Below are 10,941 nucleotides of genomic sequence, written 5' to 3' on the forward strand. Positions count from 1 at the left end.
GGGCTGCGCCTGGCTATGCAGGAGGGTGGCTAGGTACAAGGGATCCACCTGTCCCCCCTCTGGGAGCACTCAGACACGTCCCGAGCCTCCAAGATATAGGATCCATCAGTATATCCTTGTGAAACTGAAATCTTACTCTCAGATAATTTCAGAAATTCTTTTTATGGATTATAACAGATACTGTCCAGAATATCCAGAATTAGGACCCCTCCTCCCCCCCCCACCCCCCGCTGTGTAAATAAGATGACTCCAAAGCTTAGAAAATGAATGGACTTTAACTGGCATCCAGTCCTGAGTTTCCCCTTTGAAGTTAGCACTGAAGCAATTCTCTAGTTGGGAAAACTTACGTAAATGGAAAAGGGAAAGTACACATTATGTGGTTATTCCAGTGAATCGTTGTTCTAGCCCATTCTGAGCACAAAATTCTCGTTCTTCAGAGTGTTCCTATTCCTTTATATATTTAATAATTGTAATTCTATGGTACATCCCAAAAATAAGCTTGAGAAGTAAAGAATAATGGCACCATTTTGTTCAATTTAAGAAAAGAGGAGATGGGAAAAGAAATAGAGGAATCTAGATTCATCCAGGACCCTTTAGAAATAATCTGGATGTTTATCTTAAATTGTAGATTTCTGTTGCAGGCACAGTAAGTTAGGAGCAATTGGGCAGGACTCTGTAAGCCTATACAGGAGTGTTTTCTTATAATGAACATAAATTTGAAATTAGTATGTATCTTGCAAGCTACTTTTTTGCACTGATGTATCTTGGACATAGAACTTAAAACTTCTTAATTCAGAATCCACAAAAATTATCTTAGACAAAATTTGAGAAAGTATCCAGATTGAGATGTAAGGTTATTCTTTAACAGATGACCTTTTTGACAAATAAATGATAGTTGCTTTTTCATGTGTTGGAGATTTGCTTATAACTTTAGATGCTATGCTATGCCCGCATGCTTAATCATGTTTGACTCGGTGACCTTTTGGACTGTAGTCCGCCAGGCTTCTCTGTCCATGGGCAAGAATGCTCGAGTGGGGTGCCATTTCTTTTTCCAAGGGACCTTCCCAACCCAGGAATTGAACCCGCATCTCCTGTGTCTCCTGCATTGTAGGAGGATTCTTTATCTGCTGAACCATTGGGGAAGCCCCATAATTTTAGAAGTTATCCTAAATTAAGGCAAAAAGTGAAAGTGTTAGTCACTTAGTCATGTCTGACTCTTTGCGACCCCATGGACTGTAGCCCACCAGTCTCCTCTGTCCATGGAATTCTCCTGGCCAGAGTACTGGAGTGGGTTGCCATTCCCTTCTCCAGGGAATCTTCCTGATGCAGGGGTCAAACCTGGGTCTCCTGCATTGCCATCTCTTTACCATCTGAGCTACCAGGGAAGACTTCTTCCAAGTTTTCTAGGTGTTATAGAGGCTATTGATTAAGTGTTTTATGGCCTATGAAACTCTCATTATGAGAAGCCAAGAGATTTTTTAAACATCTGAAGAATAAGAATTTTGTACTTTGTAAAAATTGAAAATAAGATATTCCTAATGTTAGAGGAGTCTCTGCTACCCTTTATATATATGAACTTAAGCTGACATTTAATTATAAGCACATTAAATTAAAGTAAAGACTAACTTACTGAAGCCGGAAGCCTGAGAAAACTCATTTGCAGATTAGCCAGACTCAAGTGTACAAATGAAACCACTGGAGAAAACTGCTCATTCTCTTAATTCATTTCTCTTAGGCATGGACCAACATGGTGCTAACAGTCCTCAATCAGATTCAGATCCTCCCAGACCAGACCTTCACAGCCCTCCAGCCAGCAGTGTTTCCGTGTATCAGCCAGCTCACCTGTCACGTGACTGACATCAGAGTTCGCCAGGCTGTGAGAGAATGGCTCGGCAGAGTGGGCCGTGTCTATGACATCATTATGTAGAAGACCCACCTTCCAGGCCCGAGGAAAAATGCTAGGAGGGTTTAAAGTATGTCTGCCAATCCAACTGATAGCATTTTCCTCACCACCAGCCCCAGTGTCTCAGAGAACACCCCGTCCGTCCCTAACTAATCAGCACTGGGGCTATTCTGGAAACTACGGTTATGTGTGGATGACACAAGTGATACTCTAATTTGGCAGCGCGTTTCTGAAGAGTCTACATTCCTTGACTCATTTCTAAATCTTACTTCCCAATGCATTTGCCTGTACTGTTATCCCCAAATGGGTCACTTTTAAGGACCACTCCTATGAAAACACTACATTGATCCACTGATTCGTTATTTTAAAAAATGCAATAGCTAAAGAAATATCTGGTGGTAAGTCAAGCTGATGTACACGCAGACATCTCATAACAGACAGGATTAATTGGAAAAAGATATATATTATGATTATGAGTTCGGCAGGGAAGAAACAGTTAGAAAAATGTATTCTTGGGTGTCCTAATGAAGAAAGGGAAGATTCACTTCCTCTGTAAAATATTCCAGAATATTTCAAAATTGTTCCTAGGTTGTCAAGATTTTCTGGTTGGTATTCGCCAACTTCATGTAAGGTACTGTTGTGCCTTCATGTCCCTGCTTCTACAGGAGGAAAGTTCTTTCCTGGCAGGGTTTTAAGCCTGTGGCATGGAAACCTTTGATGCACAGTACCCAGTGGTATTGGCTGATACAGCGCCAAATGTCTTGACTGGCCACCCTGACAGTCCCACTAGTCTTTGCTTTTGCTCCCAAGGCAAGAAATGAAAAGGGAAAGCAAAAATGGTGCCTTAGCTCCTTGTTGCACAGACATTTGTATGCTCCACAATAATCCAAATATAAGGTATAACATTTGGTTTTTAAGAAAACAAAACAACTCAGTTTATATCAACATGTTTGGAAAAAAGGAACTCGAGAATTTGCCGTCCAGTGAGCTGACTTCTCAGGGAAGGGGGCAGGAAGTATAGGGGTAGGAAGACAGTTGGAAGGGGTGGGACAAAAGATGATGAAACCATTTAAGTCTGAAAGTATTAGACAACAATCATATGAATAGTGTCGTTCATATATGCTGTAGTCTCAAAATAACATAAAACTACAGGAGAAAAGGTCATAGAATGAAATTTAGGAAATAACATTTTTCAATTTAAAATATTTCTCCTCTCTGGCAAATAGATTGGCCATCTGTTTGAGGCCTTTTTATTCAGGCCATTGTTTTAAGCAGATATTTTTTTTCCTCATTAACACTAAACAGTTTGGAATCTTTGTCTTATTATTTACAGTGTATTTAATATTAAATTATAAAAGTGATTGCAATTCCTCAGTCAAGCCCACTCATACACATTCTAAAGAGTTAGTTGCTAAGATATATGTCGTAATTTTCCCAACTCCTAATAATTACTGAAAATTGAACATCTTATCCCTAAAGCATCAACTCTTCAGTATGGAAGTAAGGATTTAAAACCGACAGCTTTATTCAGTGTTAGTATTTTTAAATTTTGTCTTCCATGGGAATGTAGAACTCTATACAAGGTTAAGAGGAAGACAGGGCTCCCTGATTTATTCAGGCATTCTAACGTAGAAAACCTTATCATTCGCTATGCCATCTAGAGATCACCACAGAATTCAGAAGACATGTTTCCAGTTCCACAAAACACTCCTTGCCTTCAGCTTTTGCTCATTAGACAATAGTGCAGGTTTAGAGACAGATGAACAATTTGATCTTAACAGGCAATGAGTTGTTGGGATAGCAGTGAGTTGTGTGCTGTACTTTTGACTTTGTATATTTTTTAAGTGGAATTCAAAGTTGGGTACTTTTTTTTTTTTTTAACGAAAGCCATACACATGGTTGTTTTCTTTCTTTTTGTAGCTTAGCTAAGGTTCATTTGCCCGTGAACCTGTGAGTATTCCACAAGCTACGGAAGTGAGAGAGGAGCTTCAGCAAAGCAGAGTATTAGCAAATTAATTACAAAACATTTATACCTAGCACTTTTTATAAAGTACAAAAGTTCTAAGGAAGCCAGTCTCCATTTATGAATGTCATGTTCTAGAAGTTGTTAACTGCTTGGAAATCAGAATTTATTCTCTATGACGGGATCCATGGTGCAGTTATGAAAACAAGTTTACCCCACACTGTATTCAAACTCTGCTCTAGTACCAGCTTAATTACAGGTCCCAAGAATAAAAGATGAGAGAATGTACATCTGTTCTCTACCTACAGTTTTGTCAGAGGGTTTCAGTCCCCTCGCATCGTCTTTTCTCTAGACCACCCCTAGGCCTACAGTGGTCTTCAGCCCATCTCCATTCCCAGCATGCACTGTGCACCATATCCATGTCAGATTTCAGCTGGAAAGTTAGCTAAGCCACAGTAATACTTTTCAGAGGTATCAGCAGTTTTCAAAAAGGACATTGCTTGATGCAAATAATCTCCAAAGAATAGTACTTCAGGTCACGGTGAAGTCAGTCAAATCTTCACAGGGAAAAAGAGATAATTAAAAACCCCTTAGTTGAGTGGTCTCTTCCCAGAGTGCCCCGTCAGTCCATCATTCTTCCTGGTGTTTCTGCCTTTTCACATCTCTTTCATCCCCTCCCATGGTCTCTGAGAGACCAAGGTCAAGACAAGTCTTTGTAGTTTCAACAGCTAGTACCATATATTTTCAGATCTAAGCAGAATAAGATTTTGCACCTTGCTTTTAATTGCCTGTATTTACTGCCAAAAATGTGTTACCCTATGGTTGAGATTTATTCTTTTTCTAATATTTTCATAAAGTGTTCATCTTTTCCAACTTGAAGAAACACCTGTAAAACTCAAGTGCAGAAGAATTCCTGACTGAACAGCCCAGCCAGTTACACCACAGTCTACAACAGATTACTCCTTGCCACGGGAGATTTGAGGGAGGGCCAATAAATTGCTCACGGCATCTCTCCTACCTCGTGCATCTTCTGATCAGCTTTTACAGATGCTTAGGCTGCCTCTTTACACCCTCTTGTCATCTCTCCCCTTATGATTATTTTTCTGCCTTCTCCATCAATACAAAACTAGGACACCTGTTTACCACTTTGAGGCTATTTGACTGACCAGCGCAGATACTAACATCTATCAGCTCAGACTAAATCCAACATGCCAAAATGTTAACATAATTCCATAGTACCTTTAAATTGAAACTTCTTGGTACAATGATCACTAGGCTTTGCTGTTCTTATTGTTCTAAGGAGAGGGCTTATACAAAGTCAGCTGAGAAAGTCACACAGCCTTAACTATAAGAAGGTAATGCAATTATGTTAATAGACACTTTTGACTTCTCCAAATACATCACAGTATTGCTCACGTAGGAAAGTTTTCTCAGAAAGAAAAATGTGTTCATGTCTTCAGTCCCATGAAACTAAGCAAATGAAGACCTTTGTTTGGAGTTGATAATAGTAGCAAGAGGTTACAAACAGCAGGGGGTGGGGAGATATCACTGAGTGCTTCTGAGACTGTGGACCTTAACCTAGATACCATATTTAACTCCCACAAGAACACTGTGAAACAAGTATTGTAGTCCTCCTTTTTTCAGATGAGGATGCAGACCCAGAGAGGTTCAGAAAACTTGTCCAAGATAACTCAAAGGGTAAAGTTGGTTGCTAAAGAGACATTTCTGAATTCAAAGGCCAAGGCCTCTCTGTAACACCATGTCTAAGTGTGCAGACACTTCAGTGTTTCAGGAAATTAAACAGTTAAAATAAGCTGAAGATAGTTCATTGATGTCCCTATCTACAGTGTTATAGAGATTTTTCATATCGAATTTTAAAAAGAATAAGATAGTGCTTAGGCATAATACGGTCATATATAATATAAAGAAACCAAATCTAAACATTTAAAGTAGATCCTCAGTGGAAATTTTAAAAACTCACCAAATTAGGTGGAAATATTGGAAAATAATATTGTCCGTGGCCAGATGTTATACAGAAAAACATGACGGTCGGTGTCTGGAATGAAAGGATCTGTTGACCTTTTTCAATTACCATTTAATCACTCAGAATAAAGTGCCCTGTAGCCAACAGTGCCTCTCTGCTTCCCTAGGAAGTAAGTGGGACTAAATGGTAGGTCATCATCAAACTTTGGGAATATGCACAAAAAAATGACCATTTTTCAAAATGCGCGTTCTCTGAAGAGGAAACAGCTAGTCAGACAGGATAGCTTAAAGATTCAAGTACTGCGGGCATCAGGCCACTATCCATAGTAACATATACTGTAACACCTAAATAGTCTACTTGCTTTGTAGATAAGGAAACAGGCAAAAGGAAAATCCAACATATTGCATTAAGTGGATGACAGAATTTACATCTGCTTGGGTACCATTTAGGGAGATTTAGTGTGGCCTTAAAAAGCAAACGACTATTTTTAAGCACTTTTTAATTGGATATATGAGCTTATTATATGGTAAGATGTATGAAACTGGATAAAGAACTCATTTATAATTATGCCTCATCCAAAAAAAAAATGTGTTCTCCTTGTTCACGAGTAGAGCAATCTAGAAAACTTCGTCTCTGTCTTTCTGTGAGATCCCTTTCCTCTGGCTATATTGTAATATATGTGTTTGATGTGGAAGTAACAACTTAATCAAGATTTTTGATTAAAACACCATTTAGATTTCCAAAATACAATGATTACTTCAGGGAAGATAGACCAAAAAAAAAATCATCCCCTGGGATAATGTAAGAGAAAACTTGCTTGAGAACAAGGCCTAATTTCCTTGTAAAGAGGGGCACTAATTAACTGAAGAACACACCACTCGCACCATACAAAATCTTTCCCCTCCATCTTTGTATAATAATGCGAAGTGGGGGTTGGGTGGGGCCGGGGTCCAGAAAGGAGAGACTAGCTGGCCATCTCACTGATAAAACTGCAGTCAGCTTCTGCTGAACTCCATCCACCTCTGGTCCCTCCAGCCATTTCAACCACCAGGAGTTACTTGTACTGTTAATTCCTATCCTAAAGGTTCAAGCAGTGGTTGTCTAGTATCTTATGACTTTACAACAGTAGTTGTCAAACTTCAGCACACGTCAGAATCACCTGGAGGGTTAAGACACACATTCCTGGGCCCATGCCAGAGTATCCAATTCAGTAGGCCTACGGATTTGCATTTTGCATTGATTTTCTAACAGTTTCCAGTTGAGGCCAGTGCTGCTGATCTGGGGACCACACTTTCAGAACCAATGCCTGGACAAAGTTTCTAACTACTCCCTTTAAGATCAGCCTAACTTATCAAGCACTAGAGAAAAACTGAACTTCCCCTTGGGCAGACAACTTGGATTCTCTACAGCATTCCTGTTCGATCTTCCCAGTTTCCAGGTTTATCATGCCAACAATTGATTTTTACAAGCTAGAAGACAATGAATGTATACGTTCTATGGAACAGTGAGATCAGTGTGAGTTTCTCGTCTTTGTATTTAGAAACATTAACTCTATGGACAACCTTTTGTATCATGTTGACTTTTTGACTTGTACTGAAGGTGATTTTAAAGTATGTAGTGTTTTAATTTCTTCTGTCCACACAGTTTTGATGAGATGTTTCCATGCTGATTGCATCATAACCTTGGCTCCTGGCTCTAGAAATGTTTGAGTAGTTGCTCCCTTGCCAGTAGTTTTATATCCCTCATCTGTCACCAGAATATCAGCACATCAAGATGGTATCATACTACTGGATGTGCCTTCATTTTTCACTTAACTGTCTGGTGTAAATTAATATTTTAATTTCCAGTGTATCTGTAAAGAGTCTACCAAATGGCTTCATGGGAACTTGCATACTGAACCAACTCCTTTCTGAGCAGCATATGTGCCTGTTTTAAGGACTTTACGGTAAATATGTTATATTTGTGCACATATCTACCCAATCGAGACCATATCTATTATCTCATCTTCCAAATGATGAGAAAAACATCAAAGTGCATCGGTATGTTTTGGGAGTACAGTGAAATCTTAATCATGTTACATATAAATGGGGCCTTAGTTTATCTCCTAACTCTTTATTCACTTAATTCACTTTGCAAATTCTTTTTCTATTAAAAAAATATAAGAGAAAAAAATTAAGTACCTTAAAATAATCTCCCTTTTATAAACATATTAATTACACATAATTTTATTAGTTCAGTAAGTTTCTTTAAAGACTTCTCTAAGTATCCTGACATTATTTAAACTGTTATGTAAGTGGAAAATAAGGACTATATTTACTAGAATTAGATGAGAAAGCATATCAATGTCAGTGATATCGAGGACTGAAGTTTTTGCCTCGGCAGATGGAAATAATTGAAGCTTTCCTATGGCAGTTGCATTTCCCATGATAATTTTTGGAAATTATGTGTGCATTTAGTTCTTTTAATAATAACTGATATTGAATTAAATTTTAAAAGTTAATCTCTAGAAATAATTTTTGTCTTACCAACTGGTGCCAAAAAGGGGAGGGAGGAATCTAAATGCCGGTCTTTTGAACTAACATGTGAAGTATATTGTCTGTTCACATTGGAAGTGCATGGCCCTGACTCCACCAGCCGCCAGTGGCCACCGTGGCTGCCTCATGGTTAAGTGCAGGCAACTCTGTCCCTCCCTCTGACGTCTTTCATCTGATTTTTGTTGGAAGTAGTTTGCTCTAATAAAAATTGGTTTCCCACAAAATAGGTAAAATTGGACAAAGGCTAATGCTTTTGGTATTGGGGTTTCACTTGAACTGAAACCATGTGGTAGAATCCCAAGGTACGGCATGATCGGGGCAGGAGCAAGTGCCCAGAGGGAAAGGCTTGCTTTGTCTGGTTTTGTTTCTTGATTTGTTTTTAGTGGGAGGGGAGAGCCAACAGTAAGTTTCTTGCCCTAATTGTGCCAAGAGATGATTTTCCTGCTGTTCTAAGAGGAATAGACTTAGATAAATTATGTTATAATCGGTTCCCCTACTACCATTTCCCAGTCTTAAGTGTAAAGCCAATGGGTGGTAAGGGTCCTTTTATCCTTTCTTGTATTATGCCAAAGACTAGACTTGTTTTCTTTGAAAATTATAAATTACTGAAGCTTGGTATAGCCATAATGATTTGAGTCAGTATACCATTTTATCCATAGAATGCAAAACTCATCTTTGCAATCCCCTGCACCAGGAGCCTTGAAGCATTTTGTTTACCCCAAAGGACTTGTCAAGGAAGTACAGCTTTTGTTTTGCCTTCTTATTCAGTCGGTTGGTCACATTTATTTTTTAAAAAATGAAAACTACTGTCCTTTATATGTTGATATAACTATTTGATTTGATATAATCTGTCTGTTGTTAAACAGGTTCCTGTAAGCAAGCTTGCAAGTGTATTTTGTGTACATTTTATCTGAGGTGAAAATGAAAATTCTAAAGAGAAAATATTTTAAAAGATATTGTATTTATGTTGCTTGTGTTGTAGAATAAAGATTCAGATGCATTAAAAAATCTGGTATGTGAAACCATTTTTTTCACTGAATAAATATATTGAAATAATCTATGTAAATATCCTGTTTACAGAATTCTGCTAAATGAACTAGGTTCCTTTCTTTGGTGTTTCACTACTCTGAAGAAACTCTCCCTTCCAACTATAATTTGGAGATGGTCACTGTTGATAATTTGGTGAACACCTAGAAAATACAGCTGAAGAAAAAAATGTATATAACATAGCATTATATATTATATACAATACTATATTATATATAATAGAGTATGTAGCTATATAATATATAATACTGTCTATGTAGCTATATTATATATAATACTGTCTATAATAATCTATATTATATATAATAATGTATATATTTACTTCATATACATCATTGGTTCCTTTATAACAATGAGGGCTTATTTTGCAATGTTATTTTGATGCTTATTTTCCTGAGAATGGATATCAAATTCACATAAGTAGATATTGATGTAGTTTATTTAAAAAAACTAAATGAATGTTACCTTGTTTGTTCATAAACAACCAAATCCCTAAATTAATAGGATATCGTTATTAAAATGTAATAGTAGAAAGAAAAACTTTTACCTTTTAATAGCCACTTTAAACTTCATTATCTTATTCGATTGCAGTTTTTAAAATGACTCTTTCAAAAGCCTATGGAGAGCCTAAGTCTAGGAATCATCATACCCAAATTGTGGAAAACAGCGATTTGGCCACTAGAGGGATCAAAGCCATACAAAATGGATGGAATCTGTGCGTATGACATTAAATCATGATTCTATCATTCTGTCACACACTCTGGTAAACTCACAGTTGTACTCAGTCCCTTCCATTGTATTAACAAAATAAAACTAAAATAGACAGCAACATACTTTACATAAGGACACCACCAACAAGGGACCAGCCATGTTTATAGAGAGCTACGGCCGCGTAGAGAAGCTCTTGGGACTCAGCCAGAAAAGCTGAGGTCACATGCTAAGCACTGCCCCTTCCTGGGAGTAGGAAGACCAGACAACACTTGTGTACAGAGCTCAAGGTTCCTACTCCATAAAAGGAATATAAATCTCAACAGACTGTTTCAAGATAACACAAAAACTCCAGTGTTGCAGTGCTTTATAAATGCTGCTGCTGCTGCTGCTAAGTCACTTCAGTCGTGTCCAACTCTGTGTGACCCCATAGACGGCAGCCTACCAGGCTCCCCGGTCCCTGGGATTCTCCAGGCAAGAACACTGGAGTGGGTTGCCATTTCCTTCTCCAATGCATGAAAGTGAAAAGTGAAAGTAAATTCACCCAGTCGTGTCTGACTCTTACTGATCCCATGGACTGCAGCCCACCAGGCTCCTCCGTCCATGGGATTTTCCAGGCAAGAGTACTGGAGTGGGCTGCCATTGCCTTCTCCAATGCTAATGCCTAATAAATGCTAACTTGAGACTTCCCTGGTGGTTCCGATGGTAAAGCATCTGCCTACAGTATGGGAGACCCGGGTTCAATCCCTGGGTTGGGAAGATCTCCTGGAGAAGGGAATGGCAACCCACTCCAGTATTCTTG

The 10,941-nt window shown here is 38.4% G+C and overlaps 1 protein-coding gene across 2 annotated transcripts in view; it reads left to right on the forward strand.

The window, feature by feature from the left end:
- ARFGEF3 (ARFGEF family member 3) overlaps nucleotides 1-9,392 on the forward strand; it is a 173,317-nt gene extending 163,925 nt beyond the window's left edge. For both annotated transcript variants that reach the window (XM_027551679.1, XM_027551680.1), the window contains one exon: nucleotides 1,736-9,392. In XM_027551679.1, the coding sequence (XP_027407480.1) occupies nucleotides 1,736-1,927 (192 nt within the window). In that variant the 3' untranslated portion in view covers nucleotides 1,928-9,392. The remainder of the gene's footprint in view (nucleotides 1-1,735) is intronic.
- Nucleotides 9,393-10,941: the final 1,549 nt, after the last annotated feature.

Source organism: Bos indicus x Bos taurus, chromosome 9 (genome assembly GCF_003369695.1).
Source record: "Bos indicus x Bos taurus breed Angus x Brahman F1 hybrid chromosome 9, Bos_hybrid_MaternalHap_v2.0, whole genome shotgun sequence".
NCBI classification, from domain to species: Eukaryota; Metazoa; Chordata; class Mammalia; order Artiodactyla; family Bovidae; genus Bos; species Bos indicus x Bos taurus.